Source organism: Ascaphus truei, chromosome 11 (assembly GCF_040206685.1).
Source record: "Ascaphus truei isolate aAscTru1 chromosome 11, aAscTru1.hap1, whole genome shotgun sequence".
In the NCBI taxonomy this organism is placed as follows: Eukaryota; Metazoa; Chordata; class Amphibia; order Anura; family Ascaphidae; genus Ascaphus; species Ascaphus truei.
The window spans coordinates 11,733,296-11,755,541 of record NC_134493.1 but is presented as its reverse complement, the minus strand read 5'-3'; the positions used below and the strand labels follow the sequence as shown (position 1 = coordinate 11,755,541).

Here is a 22,246-nt window from a genome sequence, read left to right as displayed (position 1 = left end):
CCCCCCATAGCAATGGCCCCCCTTCACAGCCACTGGCCCTCCCCCAGATACCGCCCCCCCCCGCCCTGTAGCCACCGGGCCTGACCTGAGACCATCCACAAGGTAAGTCTGATTTTTATTTGTGTTGGGGGTGTATTTTATATGTATTGGGGGGTTGGGGTATATGTATTGGAGGGGTTGGGGTATATTTTTATATGTATTGGGTGGTTGGGGTATATTTTTTATATGTATTTGGTGGCGTTTGGGGTATATTTTTATATGTATTCGGGGGTGGGGGTGTATTTTTATATGTATTTGTGGGTTAAGTAAAAGTTGCGCGCTAAAATATTTTTTTCCGTAGTAGGTACGATATGGGTTGGGGGGGTGGGGGCTGCTCCTTTCATTTGTCCTGGGACCCATGATTTCTGTTGGTGGCCCTGAGTACAGTGAGTGTCACTCAACCTAGCCCTTGTCCTCATGTAACATGCAGTACACATTCAGCACAGCCCTTGTCAGCATGTTTTTCCTACAGCTAGACGGGGCAGGACACAATAACTCACGATCACCGAATTGAGATTCTGGCTGGTATTGCATATAACGCCACATATCGAATTTCTGCCCGCCTTCAGGTCTCACTTCACCCAGGTTAAATCGCGTATAACTCGCGTAAATTTCTTGGGAAATCTCACGTAAGGGACAGGCTCGGGTCAGGAAAACCCCGGATACAAACTGGCTACATCTGAATGTGTCATGTGTAACTTCTAACTATTGATCCATGTATTTTAATTTGGGGAAGACTGAATGTGTATAAATTGTTTATTTAAAAATTGAGTCTGGTATCGTTGTGTCTGAAATATATTTAAATGTAAAAAAATAATGTACTAAAGTAGACACACTGCTGACGAAGCCGACGTGACTGCATGGCGAAACGCGTAGAGTGGGAGTCATTCTATCACACGGAGCAGCTTGGAGAGGAACTGCAGGAAGCTGAGTTACCACCGAAGTGCAACCGGATCTGACGTCAGACGCCCAGTCTTGCAGTGACGCGACGGAGCAGGGGCTAGAGACGGAGGTCTATCGGGAGCCACGGGATGGTGAGCAGGCTTGTTGACGGTCTCTTCTGTACACTATTGTAGTGTGACATGCCCGATTTTAATTGACACATTGTGAGTGCATATTTTTTTACTTAGATTAAAACTTTTTATACCTGCTTGATCTGTGCTATGCAGTGTTTTCCTCTCTCTCTCTACATTTGGGGCTCTTCATCCTGAGTACCGGGGCTGCCCTGATGACTCTGAACTTACACCCACTATGGATTTACTGCCTTAGCCTTTATTGCTGTTATAAATCTTACAGTTTGTAAGTAGACACTCTATACGAGCCAAGTTTTGGAGCTTATTGCCCATCCTGTAATTCCTCTGCACATAGATTTTCTGTGCTTTTGTGTTTTTCTCCTTTATGTTCCCCCTGGATTTCGTGTATCTACTAAAGTAGACATTTGCATGATGTTTTGCCATAATGTACAATGTAAAATCTTCATATTGTACAACATGGGTGAAAATAAATGTTTTCCTAATAATTACAAGCATTTTTATTATTTTCAAAAAAAGTAAATGTGTTATATAGATAGGACTTCTGAATATTTGTAGGCATTAGTATAAAAAGATTATTTCCTTGCTCATTCGTAGCTGTGATAAGCTAATTACTTTCAGGGGTGGATATCAAAAAGGACCAACAGCAATTACTTCCTGCTAAGCTGGGGTGTCACTGTACATTCTCCTATATAAGCGAGAATCGTCTTATAATATGGACTTTAACTAAACAAGCAACAACCCCATCATGTCGTTCAGTGTCTCTGAAAAAGCTGCAATTGTCTCCATTTGGAAAAAAGCTTCAGGCGACACCGAGACTCTTGGAGCGGAGGCGTTGGAAAGGTACAGTGAATTCTTATTTGTTTTTTTCTTTTGGGCTGGAGAAAGGGATTTGAGTATGTCTAGCACTTACAAAAGTCTGTATAAGTATGTCTAGTTCTACAAAAAGGGGCTCCCACAATAAATGAAAAAAAATACATACATACATATATAAAAATAATAATAAAATAGTAATAAGAGGTTAATTATATACATTAATCTTGGGAATACAACAAAATTAGAATCTGCTAACTGGTAAACTGCCACACGGTCCCCCGAGGCTCCGGTGACCAGATGTTGATTACAAGGCAGCTCAGACTCGCTAATGTATCAGAAAGAAGGTCCCCAGTGACGGAGATGCACCAGAAGTATATCTGAATGCCAGAGATAAATTTCGTATCACCACCTTTTACACAATTGTTGACAAACTTGAAACTGAGATGAGAAGAGGAGAGATATACAAAGAAATAGCAGAGATTTTCTTTTCTAAGTGATGTGCCACATAATCACTTCATCGTCTACTGAAATTGAAAGGTATTCTCAGTGTTGTCAAAAGCTGATTTATACTTACCCAGAGGACTTGAACACTAATTTCTCAGCTGAGCTTCAGCAGTTTCACTCATACGTGCGTTATAAGTTCAGTGCAACAAAAAATGTAAAAACAAGATTCAGTCATGCTGAACTTTATAAAATACTTGTAGGAGATAATATTGAGTGCGTCTTTCCAAATGTAGACATTTGCTTTCGTATTTTTTTTAACATTAATGGTCAGAAATTGCTCAGCTAAGCGCTCATTTTCTCAGTTGAAGTATATTAAAAAAATCCCAACAGGACAACTATGCAACAATGCCGGCTGGATGCCTTATCTCTGCTAAGTATAGAAGCAGAAGATTCATTTTGAGGATCTGATCACAGACTTTGCAATTAGAAAAAGTAGAAGAAAACTTTTCAAATATAAATAAAGTGGAAGTATACAAAAATAAACATTATTTTCCATCTTACTGTAAGTTTTGTTTCATTTTTAAAAATAACATTTTATTTTACGGTTTATTATTGTTTATATTTTGAATCGGATATATATGGGGGCACCAAAACCTTTTAAGTGCTTAGGGCCTCTAAAGGCCTTAAACAGGTCCTGGAGAACCGGGACAGCTGTCCCGGGTTGCCGGCTCTCCCCAGCTCCTGCGGTCCTCCTGCCTCTCTCTACCCCCTCTATTTTACCAGTGTGTACCGGTTGCTGGGCCAGATATCCGGCTCGCACACCGGTTGGAGAGATAGAGGCTGGAGAGAGGCCGCAGAAACTGGGGAGAGACGTGGCCCGGCGGCCTCAAATCACCAGCAATGTAAGTGTGTGTTGCATTGTGTGTGTGTGTGTGTGTGTGTTGCATTGTGTGTGTTGCATTGTGTGTGTGTGTGTGTGGCATTGTGTGTATGTGTGTGTTGCATTGTGTGTGTTGCATTGTGGGTGTGTGTGTTGCATTGTGTGTTGCATTGTGTGTGTGTGTTGCATTGTGTGTGTGTTGCAGTGTTGCTGTGTGTGTGTGTTGCTGTGTGTGTATTGCAGTCTGTGTGTGTGTGTGTTGCATTGTGTGTGTGTTGCATTGTGTGTGTGTTGCAGTGTTGCTGTGTGTGTATTGCAGTCTGTGTGTGTGTGTGTTGCAGTGTGCGCGTTTTGCATTTTGTGTGGGGAAAGGGGGAAATGTGTGAGGGAGGGGGGATTGAATGGGAGGGGGTAATCAATTGATAGTGGTGGGGGAGGGGGGAAAGTGAGAAACACACAGGGAGAATAGAGGAGGTGGCTCATGAGGGTGTGAAGGGGGGGGGCTCGTAAGGTCGCAGATACGGGGTGGGGCTCTGGTCAAAACTCTAGTCCTGGGCCCCAGGGTGTGTGTGAGTGTGTGTGTGTGAGTGTGAGTGTGAGTGTGAGTGTGAGTGTGAGTGTGAGTGTGTGTGTGTGTGTGTGTGTGTGTGTGTGTGTGTGTGTGTGTGTGTGTATTAAGAATGCAAATTGCGCACTTACAACAATAAAAGAGAAAGTAAGCACTGCTGATATAGAGATGCAGCCAGATTCATTTAGCAGTTTGCTTCAAGGAAACTGCAGATGAAATGCAGCTAGACCACGGCCCGATCGTGGCCTCCCAGTGGCCAAAAACTCAGTAGACTAATTGTCCATAAGGATTAACACAGCGGGGTCCCATTCAGAAGCCGGGACCCCCGCTATGTTACTTATGATGGGAAAGTCCCCCCTGCTCTGCATTTGGCTGTGATCGGGTCACACTTAGGCTGCAGTTCACACGCTGCAAGTTCGGGGCAGGGTGGAGATGAATCTGGCTGCATCTGTCACCAGAAAAAACAGCCAACTTTTGTAAGAGAAAAGCTGAGCTCCATAGTGGATTCCACCAGTCCTGTTTAACCATCAACCAGGGATCCAGATAGACCACAGCAGATCAGACGGAAAAAGACGGCTTTAAGGAGGTTTTACCCAGTACACAGAGAGCTGTGTATTAAGCTTTCACCAAACAGCTGAGAATAGGATATCCTCTTTGCTTCATCAGCTGGGCTGTGTCCTCCACAACATAATGACATCAGTGACGCAACCCAATGCGTTTCGTCACTATGACAATTGACTTCATCAGAGGATAGATATAGATATATAAGGTTTTTTTTTCCTTCTATATTTCTGGTGTTGTGTACATCCATTACATTGTGGCAGCATTCATTGACACCATTGTAACATTATTAAAAATTAGTTTTGCTATTTGTCTAGATATATGTATATAACACACACACACGTTTCGACTACTTTCTGAAGCCACTATAAAGGCATATTTATGGTTTGCCTATCCCCTTGTTATTTAAAGTACCTAATTGTGATGGTGAGAGGGTAACCAGGCTCACAAATAAAGGTTAAGCCTGTTTGGTTACCTCTGATACATGTCTTGGGGTTCTAGTGAGTCAGCTCTTGAACCTAAGTGTATGATTGTATGAAATTATGCAACAATAAAGATTTGTTGTACTTTTACCTTAACAGGAGTGCCAGCAAGCAGAGATTGCAAGGCTATGAGATTCAGGGTGGGTTGTGCGGAGAAAGTCTTGTCAGATTGTGTCTAGATATTCGGGGCCCAGAGTTGCTGGATACCCCAAAAATGTGAAACAAAGTGGATAAAGTGCGCAGCTACAATCAATCACGTGGGTGGGGTGATAATAAAGTGATGAGGAAAATTAATACGTGACCTGGTGGACACTGATAAGGGAGCGTCTGGAGCCGTGGAACCAGCATGTCAGGGGTTAATGTTACCCATGCGTCAACCGGATCTCCAAACAGGATAACGTCTGTTGTTTAAGCAGCTTCCAGCCTCTGGGTCCTCCTGACATTCTTGACATGCTGGTTTTTCTCTCCCTTGATGTACACATAATACTTACCTGTACTGTTTGATTGGAATAATATTTCTTTTAATGCACTATGAGCGTTGTGCGCTGTGTTTTTGTGTTTTCCACCCCAAAAATATACCTGGTAATCAGGTCAGATTCCCGGATACATGTAGACATATGGCTCCAGTAAAAATCCCTCCTTAAACAGTTACACGACTCACCACCAGGCTTCCCTGCTTCAGAACGTTCACAGCATAATCATGGAAAAATAAAGACACACAACATAGTGCAACCTGTGCGCATACAATAGCACTTTATAGGGGTGTAGGATGTTTGCACTCACAGTTTATCCCCAGAAATCACGCAGTACAGAGACTCTCTCTGAAACTAGCAACTTTCAGTTTCATACAGAAAGGAAAAAGACTGGCATAGTGTAGTATATCTTCAAAATTGTATTAAAGACCAGTAGCAAAAAAAGATAAAATGCACTGACATTTTACAATAAAATAATGGGAATGGTACGAAATCCCGATCCTTTCGGCGTTCAGTGTCCGGCACGTGTGGTCCTCTCGCTCGCGTCCAACACTTCCGGTGTGCACAGCAGTGAGGATGGATGTGACGTCATGCTTGGTCTCCAGCTGCCAGGATCTCTCACACAGGACACAGACTAGGATTCTACGCGTTTTGTCGTTCGACTTCCTCAGGAATGTTCACTTTCATTACAACCCCCTGGTTTAATTAATTATCTTAACACCTGATATCAATCTAGCATAACTATAGTGACCTTAACACTCTCTGGATGGCAATACAAACATAAAATTATATTATTAACCCCCGATATCAATAATCAAGTGTATGACATTCTAAATAATAACAGTAATGGTCTTAAATTCACCACTCACATACATAGTGGAGACCCAAAAAAACAACTGGAAAACAACAATATAAATACAAAAAAGCTCTAATAAAATGCAACTTGTAATACAATTTAACTTTTAATAAAACTTAATAATCATAAAGTATACAAATCGACTAATGTAATATTATGACCTAAAAAACTAGATGAGAAGACAAAGACAAAATTAGTGCATAGCACCTGTCTAAAAGGGAATCACCATGCTCCTACAGTACATATAATCCTAAATGACACCTTTGAGGGGCCTATATTACATAATATACCGTATTTCCTCGTTTGTAAGACGACCATCGATTTGGCCCTTAAAATCGAGGAAAATTATTTTTTCACTTACGATGTTTCAGGAGAGGTCCCATGTCAGTGGAGGAAGAAGCGGGCGGTGGCGGCAGGAAAGGTCCCACGTCTGCAGATGGTTGAAGATGGACAGTGTGCGGCGGCAGTACAGGTCCCAAGTCTGTAGTTGAATGAAGATAAGACAGCGGGCGTGCAGTGGTGGCAGGAGATCATAATAGCAGGAGATCTGAGCAGGAGCAGAGCGGCATAGGGGAATGGCTTGGGAGGTGCATACTATAACCGGAAGTCAGACACTGGTCAACTTCCGGTGTTACAGTGGACACCTCCCCACCCGTTCCCCTATGCCGCTCTGCTCAGCTCTCCTGCTATTATGATCTCCTGCCACCACACGACCGCTGTCTTATCTTCATTCACCTGCAGACTTGACACCTGTCCTGCTCCCACCGCACAACCGCCAGCTGCCCATCTTCAACCATCTGCAGATGTAGGACCTCTTCTGCCGCTGCCACCTGCTTCATCGTCCGCTGACATGAGACCTCTCCTGAAACATGGTAAGTGAAAGAGGGGATTAGTACTGTAGGCACTTTTTTTTTTCTCTTTTCATATTTTAATACATTGATTCTAAGACGCACCCCGATTTCAGACGTGAAAATCGGAAAAAAGGTGCATCTTAGAATTGAGGAAATAGGGTATTAAATAAATGCTCCAATGTCTATAGTGACATTCAAGCCACATGGGACCAAAGTGTCCAATTTAAATATCCAGTAAGGTTCACGCTGTGCTAGATGTTGAGTCCTATTGCTCCCTCTCCAGTGGGCAGGAACATGCTCAATTCCCTTAAAGGTTAATGATTTAGGATCCGAGTTATGGTATATGCTATAATGTTTTGAAAATTGATGTGTTAATACACCCTTCCTTATATTTCCTAGATGTTCCAAAATTCTTACCCGTAAGGGTCTAGTGGTATGCCCTACATATTGGACGCCCCAGGGGCACTCCAATATGTATACCACAAAAGTGGTTTTACAATGAATGTAATTTTCAATTGGAAAATTGTCATTAGTTCTATTTGATTTAAAATTGTTTTTTTCTGAATTTTTATGAATAAACGCTTTACATATAAAGCAACCAAAGAAACCTTTTGGTGTGTTTAGCCAAGTAGAATTATTTTTATTTTTAATTTGTTCTCATTAATGTTGTGCTAAATTACCCTTCAAATTGGGAGCTTTACTAAACATTATGTTAGGTCTCTCTGGTAAGTGTTCCCATAATACTTCATAATTTTTCAGAATGTGCCAATGTCTATTAATAATTTTCTTTATTTCCATGGCATCTCTATTGCTCTCCGTTATAAAAGACATATTGAATCCATTTTGATCGTTTTTCTTTACTTTATTTTTGGGTTTAACAATTTCACTTCTGGATAACATATTGTTATTTTTGCATTGCCTTATCTATGATGACATCCTTATAATTTATTTCCTTAAATTTGTTTACAAGAATAAAAGATTGTTCTTTATATATGCTGTCTTCAGTGCAGTTACATTTAATTCTCCTCAACTGCCCGTATGGAATATTTTTTAACCAATTTTTATCGTGACAGCTGGATTCTAAGATGTAATTTTTGCATCCACTTGTTTAAAGTGTGTCTTAGTTTTCACAATATTACTTTCTATATATATTACTATATCTAAGAATACCACTTCTCTTGTACAGCTGTTAGATATAAATCTCAAATTAAAGTTATTCGTATTAATAAATGTCAAAAAGGAGTCTAATGATCTCTGATCTCCCTGCCATATGAAAATGACGTCATCTATGAAACGGCACCAGAGGACTAGGTTTGCACCGAGCTCGGGGTTGGACCAGACAAATTTGTCTTCCCAATTACCCATAAAGATGTTTGTATAGCTCGGTGCAAACCTAGTCCCCATCTCCGTTCCACACTTTTGTAAATAGAATTTCTCATTAAACCAAAAATAGTTTTTACCCAGTATGAACTTTATAGATTCCAGAATGAATTCAATTTGGTCCACAATAAGTCCTTCATCAGGTATTAGAAATGCCTCTATGGCATCACATCCATCTCTATGTGTAATTGAAGTATATAGGGAAGTAACATCTGATGTTATTTGCATGTCTTAGACAGGTCTGCAACCCCCCTTTCACCATTATAACACAGCACTTCCACTGCAGCAAGGGATTCTGGGAAATGACATGCAAATGAGCACACAGTGCCACCTATCTACGTATCTACACACACAAATACATGATATCTGTCTATCTCACATGTATTGCCATTTGGTGCAATAAATTTGTGTATGTGTATACAGGGTCCCGCTTACCTCTGCTGCTGCGGGGGAGTGTTGTGGCAGCTGCTGGTGGGTGACCCGGTCGCTGGATATATTGGCGGCTCCAGTAGCAGGGCGCCACCACCTTGGATTCAATTGCGCATGCGCAAGATGCCGCGCATATGCCATGATAGACTGCCAGTAGAGCGAGGGATACGCAGGGACTACAACCCCCAGAAGGCCATAGGGCTGAAGACCATGTGATACAGATAGGCCACTAGGGCTGTGAAGATCCCCCTGCTCGAGAAAGGATACATTTGGCGCGCTGCAAACCACGCCATTTGGGTGGAATTGCTGCTTGTGGACACCGGGGTGGTTGGGAGCCCAATTGCCCCTCAGTACTTTGGGGGTGGGTGACTATCTCACCAGGTGGGGTCAAGGGGTTGGTGTGCACAGTATATAAATATATATATATATATATATATATATCTATCTATATATATATATAGATAGATATATATATATATAGATATAGATATAGATATTGGATATTGGATATTGGCCAAAATTTCTAACTAAAAAAACATATTTTATTATTAGCATTAGCATTGTTATTAGTACTGAAGCATCATTTCTTGTAATTATTACCATGTATGTTTTGTCATTTGGATGTAGCACTGTTCACCCCCTGTGTTTTCCTATATATATATATCTGTTTATGCAGGTAGTAAACTGTTCCTTTTACTGGTGTGTGTTTCATTGCATGGGGTCCTGTAACGGGGTTATCCCACACAGTAGGATTCCATACAGGTGGAGGCACTAGCGATCATTCATTCAGGTATACCCCAGGTTCCCAGCAGCGGAGGCTCAGGCCCAGGGCCATCAACAGAAATCATGGGGCCCAGGACAAATGAAAGGAGTAGCCCCCCCCCCCTACACACACACACATAGCGCACCTACCACGGAAAAACATTTTTTAGCGCGCAACTATTACTTAACTCCCCAATACATATAAAAATACACCCTCACCCCCCAAATACATATAAAAAATATACCCCAATCCCCTCAATACATTTACAAATATACCCCAACCTCCACAATACATATATAAAATACACCCCCAATACAAAAAAAAATCTGACTTACCTTGTGGATGGTCTCAGGTCAGGCCCGGTTGGCTGCAGAGGGGGCGGTGGGCCAGTGGCTTAGAGATGGCCAGTGGCAGTGAAGAGGGCCATTGCTACGGGGGGGGCTGTGGCAGCGGGGTGGGCCGGTGGCTTAGGGAGGGCCGGTGGCTGTGAAGGGGGGCTGTTGCTATGGGGGGGCATTGCTGCAGGGTGGCTGTGGGCTGGTAGCTTAGGGAGGGCCGGTGGCTGCAACTGGGGGCTGGTGGATGCTACTGGGGGGGGGGCTGATGGCTGCTTCTGGGGGGTCCTCTGGCTGTGGCTGCTACTGGGGGGCAGTGGCTGCTACTGGGGGGCACCGGTGGCTGCTACTGGGGGGGCCAGTGACTGCAAAAAGGTTGTCGTTGCTATGGAGAGGGGGGGCGTTAGACCAGTGGCTGCAGGATGGCTGGGGGCGGCGGCTAGGCGAATCTTGTGTTTTGGTCCTGTTTCCTGTGAAGACCAGCAGGTGGCATCCGAGAGGAGGAGCGGCGGTTTCCCATTGTTAGTCAATGGGCCCATTGACTTCAATGGAGATTCCTCGACGGCGCTTTCCAGGAACGAGTTGGCTGCCGTCCAAACCGCAAAACCGCAAAGCGGATACTTTTTCTATAAGAGAGCTTTGATCACTTAGCAGTCAAGTTCAACATTAAGTGGCGTGGGAATAAACAGTTCTAGAGCACCTAGAAATAAAATTATTTTTGCCCCTAGTTCCTAGGCCTCCCCCCACTCGACCACAACCGGGTCCCCGAATCCTGGACCCCCGATAAGGGTCGAACCGAGAAGAGCGGGTCGCTCCATAGGTTCCAATGGCGGCGGAAGAAACAGCTCAAGAAAACGGCTAAGTGTAAAAAGCTGAAATTTAGGAATCCATATCTCCGGTTCCGGAGGGTCCAGAGTGCCAGGGTTTGGGGTACCTGTAGTCACTGCTCTGGCATCGCTGCAGAACCATCCTTGACACTCTTGGACCAACCCGACGGAGTATGGACCCCCTTGAAAGTTCGAGACTTTTCCCATAGACTTCAATGGCGGCCAATCTCCATTGACCGGCTATGCCGGAAAAATCCCCATTGACTTCAATGGCGGCATTGCCCCGTTGAAAGTCTATGGCGGCGGATTCCCATAGCCGCCAACGGCGGCGGTTTGCCATTGAAAGTCTATGGCGACGGAGCCCGTTGTTTTCAATGGGGATTTAGTGAAAAACCGTGATTTAATTTACAGCGGAGTTTTTTTGTATTAAAATAGGAAACGGTTTAAGGTGTATTTGTGTAATTCGCAAATTGGACCACATGGTGTCCCAGTTCCGGCATTGAGAACTGGGAAGTTTGGACCCGCTCAGCCCAACAGAACCGGACCTTTTAATATGTTTGTGTTTAACTTGTAACACTGTATCCCCAGGCAGGGATAAAACCCAGAGGAAATTCCTTTGCATACCAGGGTAGCATATGGCCAGAGAGGCGACCCAATGTCTAGGACTTAAGTATTGTTCAAAGGATTTTGTCACCCTCACTGTTTACCTGATGGCGGAGACGGCTCAAACCAGAGCAGTCTGTAAGTGTCCCATTTAACACCTTACAACAAAGAGTATCCTGCCAGAAATCCAATTTGGTAGACTGGCTGGCATTCCTGATGCAGATGTGGGGCTACAGAAATGAGACCCCAGAGTTCTAATGCGCATGTGCCAACTAGCAGGGGGGCATGTATCAAAATGTGTTCCCACGTTATAGAGTGGCTACAGGTAATTGAAGACCAATCAACTGTACTTAATGTTAGGGATAGGGTTACAAAAGATATATAAACTGTGGTAATCCCTATACCCATTGTCTTCTGATATCATCTTGATTGTACCTGATTGCTGGAGAATGGCTAAGCAACATACTTCTCATCCCCCATCCCCAAAGTAAGTTTACTTCTTGCCTGTTACTGTACTATTTTGTGTGTTCACCTATCCAAAGGAATAAATATACTTTATTATATCTAAGCCACGTTCTGTTCAAACCCAGTTATTTGATGTACATTACAACCTGTCATAGGCTATCGTCACATACACCATAGCCACATATCTCCCAGGGGGTTGGGGAAAGTGTGCTACATACACATACATACGTACGTACATACATACATACATACATACATACATACCATGCACTGTGTCTATATATTGTTTGTTCGTGCATCTGGTGTGTTAATTTGGTCTGGTATCTTGTGAAAGGTGTGTGTATATATCTGGTGTTTATTTTGCATTTGCATTTGTAAACAGCTTGCCAATTGTATGGTGTATGCAGATTGTTTATGTATGGTGTGCGGGCCACCTGCTTGGGCTTGCCCTCGGGCTAACATTTTCCAGCCAGCCTCTGGGTGCTACTGGGAATGTGAGCTCACACTGGCGACACACTTTATCGCAGTGCGGCCAGATCCGCAAGCCGGGAGATTTCCCGGCTTGCTAGTGGCCGCCCCTCGGCGATGACGCGCGGTCACGCGTCTTCGGGAGCCTGCGCCCCCTGCACGCGCGTCCAGGGCTCCCCGAGGGAGCCCTGGTGTCCCGCGATCGCGGGACAGCGGCAGGGGGTTCCGGGGGACCCGGCGGACCCGGCAGCGGTAGGGAGAGCGCCCCGATCGGAGGGCGCTCTTCCGCTGCTTCGGCGCGCGCCCGTCACACTCGGGCGCGCGCCAGGCTACTGCTGCGGCACAGAACGGGCAAATGCTCGAATAAACTGTGCCGCAGCAGTCAGATACACATCAGGAAACATTGAAGCCCCAATGCACATCGAATACAAAAAATATTTAATTTATATATTTTCTTTTAATATGTAAGGATCATTAAGTTCAATATTTTGGTCAAAACATGTTAACTCTGCTGCCACGTCTAGGTAGACCCTTTCAGCTGATTCCAACACTACCAAATGTATATGTTGTCCTTTGAATTTCCTCCATTATATAGACGAAAGATTTAAAAAAACAAAACAAAAAAACAATAATAGTCCAAAGCTAGGGATTTGACCAGTATGTTGTACCTAAGATGTTAACAATTAAAAGCAGTATGGGGAAGACTCACTAATTTCTGATAGAAGGTAATACACCAAAATCCAGTGTTTAGTGCCATTGACTTAAATGTCAGTTAATGCAGGATCGTGGTGCAATAACGCATACCGGAAGTTAGTGAATCTCCATCTGTATGTGCTATATGGGAGCTACAGTTTAATTCAAGTAGTGTGTTGTAGAGTGATATATGGTGCTCAAAATCACATATGAACTCTGTCACAAAATAGTATCTTTGCATAAGTCCGAAAGGTTCAGGTAAAGGTGGTAATGTCCTCAATATTACAGTCCATAATAAATGTGCCAAACCTCCCACAGTATGTGGCACCTAATCAAACGCTCAAAAAGGCAAGATATACAAATTCAGAGCCAGGAAATATAGAGTGACTGTGCCCATTACCTGTCAGCTCACACAGGGCCATCCAGCAGCCCGTTGAAGTGTGAAATCCGAAGAGAAGCAGAGAAAAACGGAGCACAGCCAAAATTCACACAAAATGCCAGGATCCTGGGCAACTGTAAATGTATTAATTGTGCAGCTCAAAAAGAGGCAGACAATAAACGCACCAACGCATTTCGTGCAGGACGCACTTTATCAAGGTGCATCCTGCACAATGAAGTGCGTCATGCATGAAACGCGTAGGTGCGTTTATTGTCTGCCTTTTTGTGAGCTGCACAACTATTTAAATACATTTGGAGTTGCCCAGGATCCTGTCATTTTTTGTGAATTTTGGCTGTGCTCCATTTTTCTCTGCTTCTCTACAGTTTAATTCAAACAACAGAAGTGACCTAAAAATATGGGGGACGTTTTTTTTTACAAAACAAAGGGTGTGGGAAAAAAATCTACTTACTAAACTTATGTTAGCAGCAACGGTTATTTCCACTTTTTCCTCCTGGGAGAAACACACACACATGTAATAGAAGTAGTTATAATTATTTCATCAAAAAAGCCTATGCATTAAGCTGTGAAAATACATGTATACAATCTACAGGTAAACCCCGTTATAGCGCGATCCTCGGGGTCCACCCCGAGACCACCGCGTTAATAACGGGGGCGCGCTAATTTTTAAAAAAATGGCCACCGCGCCTGATCGGGAGGGAGGGAGTGAGGAGGGAAGGAAGGAAGAGGTGGTCGGAAGCCCTACAAATGGCGGCGATTCATCCCTCCTCCCTCTCTCCCCCAGCCCCCTCCCTCTCCCTCCCAGCTCCCTCCCTCTCCCTCCCAGCCCCCTCCGGCAGCCGTGTGTTTTTTTTTCTTCAATAGCAGGCTGCCGGGGAGGTCAGTGTGTGTGTGTGGTTGGTGAATAGAGGGTGAAAATAAATGAAAGTGCAGTTTGTAATAGACATTTAGTATTACACATATAAGTTGCTGAATGTAATTAGAATATAGTAATACATGAATAAGGGTTCCGTTAGTAATCGGTATAACATAGTAAAAACTAGGAATATAGAAATGTATGATACAAGGATACAGTATGTAATAGTTTTGTATTACATTATTACAGGGCTCAGCGTGTAATAGGAATATGACATTACATAAGTACAAGTAAAACAGGACAATGAGGCTCTACGTATCGGCTGCGGACCTCACAATTTAACTTGCACTTCCCTTATTAACTCTAATTGCCCAAGGCTTTGTCTTGTGGCCCTGCTTGTGTCCGTATCAGTACAGGGATTGGTTGCACAGAGCGAGTTGAGATGTACAGAACTTCTACTCGCGTTCGCTAGCCTTGGCGGTATTTGCCTATTTTCCCCTCTGCGCAATCTGAGTTCCCCCTCCACTCATGGCCCTATGGTGACGTAACGATCAGTGCCAAGCAAGTGATCGTGACTTTTTGGAGGGGGCGTGAACATGAGGTAACCCCTGCCCTCAGGCAATTGAGGGGTCATTTATACTGAGCAGATACTGTAGGATTAACAAGTGTCTTACAGCCAATGTACTTGGGTTGGACGTAGAATGTACTCTGGGAGGGGACAGACGCTGTGTGTGTGTGTGTGTGTGTGTGTGTGTGTGTGTGTGTGTGTGTGTGTGTGTGTGTGTGTGTGTGTGTGTGTGGGCACAATGACGCAGAATGTACTCTGGGAGGGGGACGGAGCCACGGGAAAACCGCGTTATAACCGATTTGCGTTATAACGGATCGCGTTATAACGGGGGTTACCTGTATTAACTTTCATGTTTGCTACATTTTCAGGCTTTTTTTGAGCTTCCCCCAGACCAAAACTTACTTCAGTCGCTTTGACCTGAGTCATAACTCTGCTGATCTCCGTACTCATGGAGGAAAAGTCTTGAATGCCATTGGAGATGCTGTCAACCATCTGGACAACATCAACAAGACACTGGCCCCTCTCAGGGACATCCATGCAAAGCTGAACGTGGACCCTGGAAACTTCGTGGTAAGATGCGAGAACACCAAACTTGGATTGCACATTAAGAGCGGCTATTAGTTATGATACAATATTCTCCAGTACACACAGTTGAAGCCTATAATGGAAACTTAATTCAGTCATTCTCATTTCAAAGCTTTCCCTAAATGCAAAGTTGGGAAATGAATCATAAAAACATAATTGTCCAGTAAGCTGCATACTGTATGATGAGAAATGCTACTGTAAGCATGAATATCCCATTTTAAACATTTAACTAGGTTTAAATTAGCAATAACTCCTTGGTTTTAATTTTTTAACCAGCCAACCTAAAAAGGGGTGTTTGGCTGTTCATTTTTTTTTATTGAATACCGTTAAGTCAGATAATAGGGAGCAGCCAGAGGAAATCACGGCCCTACCAAGTCTCAGCAGACTATGTTTACAAACTGACATTAAAAAATATTTTAAATACTAAAGTGTCAAGTATTTGTAGCAAGGGCATCAGTAACCCACATATAACCCCTTAAATGCCATTGCCATTAATACATTGGTCCTAGGAAGGATTGCTCCTTAAGGTAAATATTAAGCAGATTATCTCCCAATAAATTACTTTTATTGAGTGTTCTATTTCTCTTCTATGTGTCCTGCATTGTACTTTTCTCTTGCAGCTTCTCAATCATGCAATTCAAATCACCTTGGCTAGTCACTTTCCTAATGACTTCACTGCACCAGTCCAGGCTGCTTGGAGCAAGTTTCTTGCTGCTGTAACCACTGCCCTGACCGCCAAATAAAGAAAAATATTAAATTGGATATAGAAATCGTTACCTAACAAGAAATGTACACGTTTTCCATTACAAGGTTTTTAAAATAAATATTTCCGTAACAGTCACCTAATAAAGTATTAATGCAATGACATCATTGTGTGGTCCTTACTTTTGTCATATACATGTAAGTATTTTAACATTGTGGCCCATATGAAGCCGTGGCAGGCACCTCGTGGCCCTATTCAAGTGAATAAGCCATAACAGGCTATGTTTACTAAACTGTGCTAGTCCAAAAGACCCCTTCCATGCCAAGACACTATAGACCATTCACTTGAATGGGCTGAGAAAGGGTCCTATTTACGATGCTGTGCAGGAAGTGTCTAACGGCGTAGCACTGCTTAGTACATTTGGCTCTATTTAATTGTAGTTCTCAAACTGACTGCAAAGTATTGCGATGCCCCCTTAAGTGGAGGCGTGCTTTTGCTTAAGCTTTTACTTAACAACTAGACGATGAGGATGATGGCTGTACATCAGCGGTGCACAAACTGGGGGGGGCGCGCAAGATTATTCAGGGGGGGCGTGGGCGGTTGCAGAGGCCCCGCGCTCTTCCCCCAAGACATTTAAATTAATGCCGGGGGATCATGTGAGGCCTCTGCAACTTCCCTTACCTTCTCTTCGTTGACACGTCGCCATGGCAACACGGTGTCAAATACCGCCGCGGGGTCATGTGACATCACGTTGGCATGGCAACGTGACGTCAGTTGACCCCGCAGCGTCATTTGACGCCGGGAAGGGAAGCAGGAGGGGGCGCGAGTAGAAAAGACTGCTCTACATCACTAGATTGTGTGTACATTTTCTCCACCTTTGATAAAAGTGACAAATCCAGGAAAAATAAAGCATTTGCTTTTTAAACAACTGAACTCTCTTGCTGCCCTTTTGTTACAGTGGGGGTGATTACACATATTTATATCGCACAGAATGGGCTTTGTCATTTTAAAGCAAAATGCGATTTAAAGACACACATTTCTACATATAAAAAATGAATGCAATGTTGAGCTAAACAATGCCAAATCGTTTAAAGGAGCATTTCCCCTACATGGGAAGCATGGGGTCTCAGGAGCTGAAATTAAACCTAGGCGGAACCACACCTTTAATACATTGATTTATTTATTTTTACACGCTCTGCAAACAAAACAGGACTGATCAAAGAAAACATGCATATAGGATTGTGCTTTGATCAATCTGGCGATGTTTTGTTTGTTACTGTTTTGCACCTTGGGAGAATTCCCCCAACTCCATTACTCAGTATGCTGTGACGCTGCTTCTGCAGGGCAGAGAAGCCTCTGAGCTCTATTCAGGTGAATGGAAGTCTGAGTCTTAGAAGAATATTGAAAAAGGGCAGAAACTCACCTATACATTAAGCCCAACTGAAAATACATGAATATTCACCTTAGTAGAAGTTTATGTGCTTGTTTTTATCCCTTTTAAAACTGCAATCTGTGCTGCTCATTTGTATGGTCCTTTCCCTGCTCTCCGGAAGTACCTGGTCGCCATGAAGGGTTGCAGAGCACTGAAGCATGCCAGGAACTGGTACTGCTGCTGCATTTGTAGGAGATGGGGAGCGTGCCGGCAAACTCCTCCTGTGGCAGCCACTCTTGCTCCAATGAGGTGCTGGATAAGCGCAGGAATTGTGTCCGGGGAACGCAATAAGATTGTCCGAGCCCTGACGCACTGGCTTACGAGGAAATTAACTGAAAAGACAGCACGCTGGCCAGGAGCTTGTATAGAATTTCAAGGTATCTTCAGAAAGTTAATAAGTTTAATATATGATTGTTGGAAAAGGGAGAGAGAAGAAGACTGTGGCCCAGATTCACAGGAGGGGGTTAAACTTTAGCACACATTAATTCCCATTTATTTAAATGGAAGTTAAGGCATTCTTGAGCAGAGCAACCATTAGTAAATCTGGGCCTTTGAGTGGACAGCATAACAGAGCAGGAGTGCAAACAGAATTTAGGAAGTAATATATATATTTTTAAAAAGAGATATAAATTGGAAGAAATAAAATGTGCATGATTGATTTGGTTAGAGAGTATGAAAGGGTGAGAGAAAGATAGAGTGAAGGACTGGGAATGAAAGAAAGTTTAGAGATGAATTGTTATATGTATGTAGCACACTTTCCCCCACCCCCCGGGAGAAGTGTGGCTACGGTGTGTGTGGTGCGATGCAATACCTGTGGTGCCCAGGAGATCCGAGCCTCCACCGCTGGGAACCTGGGGTGCACCTGTGTGATGCTCTTTAGTGCCTCCACCTGTACGGGATTCTAATGTGTGGAATACCTCCGTTACAGGACACATCAAGAATTACACACTGGAATAAGATAACGATTTTACTATAGGTAACCAGAAATAACTCAGATATACACACCAACCACCACGCCACACACAGCCGTACCCACCAGCCCTTTGTCCCACCACCTAGAACACAGTCCCCAAAACACTGAAGGGACCCTTGGACACCCCACCAACCTGATATACACAAGGTAATACCCCACCCAATGTGTGGTACAGTGCTGCCCACTAAAGTATTTGTTGGTGCACGTGTTGCGTTGGGTACCTGCCGGGTGACCCCATACGTATATGTAGAGTATAAGTAAGCAGATAGAAAGTTCGAGTTAATTGGGTATATAATTAAGAGAGAAAAGGCAAAAGTTGTCAAATATAGAGACAAATAAAGAATAAGATAGATAAGTAAACAAATAGGCAGTTCAAATTGTACATAGAGGGATATGATAGGTCCAGATCAGGACATAGGATATAGTTAGTGGAGAATTATATAGGTAAAGGAATATTCTTCCCAGCAAGGGGAAAATACTGACGGTGCACTGCGTATCAAAGCGAGTTTACTTGGAACGCATCAAGCACGCTTTGATACACAGTGCACCGCCAGTATCTTCCCTTGCTGGGAAGAATCTTCCTTCACATCCGCTATGGGCTGAGAGCACGCTGTGTCCAGAATTTCACATTGCCAAGGTCGTGAGTACTCATGCTACTGTACAAGCATTGAAATTCTATAGGTCTAGCTCTATGGAGTAGTGGATTTATGGGGAAGGCTTCCCTTATTACACGGGTTTCCTGACATCCTAACACTCTACATGCCATCAACATACCCTCAATTGTGAGCATCAATGACCATACTGTGCAGTACTCACATTTATTCACCTGGTCACATCAACACATGTGCATTTATTGTGGATAACAATCACAATAATCACCATTAATATGCTTTTTTTGGAAGTATCTTGAGCACAGGATTAGGAGAAACTTCTCTGTTTTTTGTTTTTTTTTATTATATAGGTAGTTGGAATAAGTAGAAAGATAGATGCATAGACGATTAGCAAATAGTCATTTATAAAAATAGAATAAGGCTAAGGCCCCGCTGCACGCGCCTGCACGGCTGCCTTGCTTGCCGGCGGCGCATGCAAGTGCAAGTCACTGCACCGCGAGTCAGATGGGCGCAGCCATGACGTGGGGGGGAGGGGCCATCACACAAACACACAGCACTGCAGCAGCCCCACAGATGAAGATAGGTGAAGAGTATAGATGTACCAACAATGCATAGCAAAACATATCACTGCCCCTGATCTTACCTGGTGATTAACCCAATGCTATTTCAGTGTAGGAAGCTATTCATTTGTTAGGATGCATTACACACACACACAAAAAAAAAAAACAACAACAACAAGAGTATAGAAAGTAATTAAAAAACACTCAGTAATCTTTCAGAGATCCTTTCTTTAGAAATCAAGCTTCTATTCTGTCCCTTTGTTAACATACATAATAATAAAGCTGCTGCCGAATTCCAGCTTCCTTGCACTTCCCTCCCAAGATGCCTCCCTCTCGTAGCTCCAGATAGCTCCCTCCTTCCCTCCTCATTGGCTCCCTCGCGTACCACGTGACGCGTCAGCGCTTCTGATCACCAGAGCCTTGTAGCTCCGGCCGGCTGACGCGTCACAGCATGTAGTCAGCCATTTCGGAAGGAGGCAGCGGGGTCCACCAGACTGGAGGTAAGGGGCTTGTTGCCCGCGCGCGCCACCAACCGCAGCGGGTCCTTAGTCTAAAATTGATAGATGTCACGGGAGACCAGTACTTTTACACCGAAACCACCAGGATCACTAGCACCAGACAGGACAAAGTTGTTGAATAAAATGGGATTTATTCTGGCTCACCAACAGACAAAACAAATATGTACAAAGCAAGATACAATACCAATTGGGGGCCTGGGGAGTAGACTCTATAATCGCTAGGTGCAGGGGCCTGCTTCACAAAGGCTTGCCCTTTCCGCTTCTCATCCAGGATCTCAGAGTGCTGATTACACAAAGCAGCCCCTCTGAGATCTGAGATATCTCTCCAGCTGATCACTGTAAATATCAAACTCCTTCACAGAAGGTCTCTCTGTCTCTCAGATAGACCTCTGAGGGAAATTCCACACTCCTTCCCAGAGTGTCTCTCAGTCTCTGTTAGTCTCACTTGCTCTCAGATGCTCTCTCAAGGTAGATCTGATTCTCTGATCAGCAGCACCCATTATATACCCCTCTATGGCTATCCATTGCATAGGAGGGGGCTACTGGACAATCAGAGCACAAATTAAGTTGGTGCCACAACAGCCAGAGACATGCTAAAAACCAATCCCCATCCCTAATTATTCACTTAATTCAATTAACACTTTACAGGGCTGACTCCAAAATCACATCACAGTGCTTACACATAGATCACAAACACTTTATCTCATATTGCTTGCTCAACTAGACTTGGGAATTGAATTAAAAGGGAACAATGTTGATTCACTAAACTGTGGGATTGCATTTACAGGGAATAACAAATAGAGACTTTGAAATACATTCTTACAGACATGGAAATACATTAACACATTCCCTGTTCTTCCCCAGATATTAAAGTACATTTGGCCAAATAAGCCTTACAAAGGTGGCCAAGTTACATATATTTAGGGGTAGCTAGCTGGGCTTCTTCCCAGTTTTGTGATGCCAGCTAGCTCTACCATCACAATAGATTCATATTTATATAAAGGAATTGAGGTATATAGATATCAAATTAGACATACTAGGATATACAATTCAGAACACACACACACTGTAGTATTACAGTCACATCACAGACAAGAGGTATACAGTTACTAACAATAGGAACATGAACTGACGCATGGAGATGGTAGGAAACTGAGCTGGAAGCTCTGACAAATCATTCAATGCAAAAGGTATAAAGCAGGAGCCAGAAGGACACTTCATTCTCAATTAACCGAATCCCTGGCTACACAAGTTGCGTGATCATCCGTAAGACTGGTACTAATTTGCTCAGGTGAGCGCTACGTGTAACCACACATCTTAGTACGGTCACATCCAAGTAGCATTCTAATACTAGTAAAGAACACTGTAGAGGATTGGTTAGACACTGGGACAAGCCCCAAGCACTCACAACTCACCGGTAGGAACAAAAATAAAATACATTTTTTTAAACTACATAATAAAAGTGACAAACTGGGGACATACTGGGACAAAGCAAACAAAACTCTCCTCCCACATGTTTCACGCTCTAACAGCGCTTTCTCCTTTTGTCACTTTTATTATGTAGTTTAATAAAATGTATTTTATTTTTGTTCCTACCCGGTGAGTTGTGAGTGCTTGGGGCTTGTTCAATTGTCTAACCAATCCTCTACAGTATTCTTGATTCTGCTTTCTGATTTGACAGACCCGCAGCAGCAGTGCAGGACTGGCTTCTTGCTTCATTGTCGGTATACAGCTTTGGAGATACAGCGTATGTGTTATGGCACACTTTTCCCTGGATCAACTGTGGCACAAAGATTGCAACATCACGCAGGACAAACAGAGGTAATTTCAAATCATTTACCCACTATGAGATATTTTCTTACCAGCAATTTGTACAGAGCGAGATAGGTTAACTCGCTTCCACGGAGAGATATACATACTACCACACATATACTCTGTCTCCTAATCATTATAATACTCCTGCACGTGAAGGCTGCTGACAACAAGCCACTTCATACTACGTTTATTGCCTCATATAACCACAATCCCTTCCACATGTGCTGGGATTTAAGTGTCTTTAGAGCTGCCAATGGTCTCTAT

General features: G+C 43.5%; 1 protein-coding gene across 1 annotated transcript; it reads left to right on the top strand.

The window, feature by feature from the left end:
- The first annotated feature begins 1,759 nt into the window (after nt 1-1,759).
- Nucleotides 1,760-16,237, top strand: LOC142463046 (hemoglobin subunit alpha-5-like). The gene is made up of 3 exons (XM_075565269.1): nt 1,760-1,913; nt 15,154-15,355; nt 15,991-16,237. The coding sequence occupies exons 1-3, from the start codon at nt 1,819-1,821 to the stop codon at nt 16,111-16,113; spliced, it is 420 nt and encodes a 139-aa protein (XP_075421384.1). The 5' UTR covers nt 1,760-1,818; the 3' UTR covers nt 16,114-16,237.
- The last annotated feature ends 6,009 nt before the right edge of the window (nt 16,238-22,246 follow it).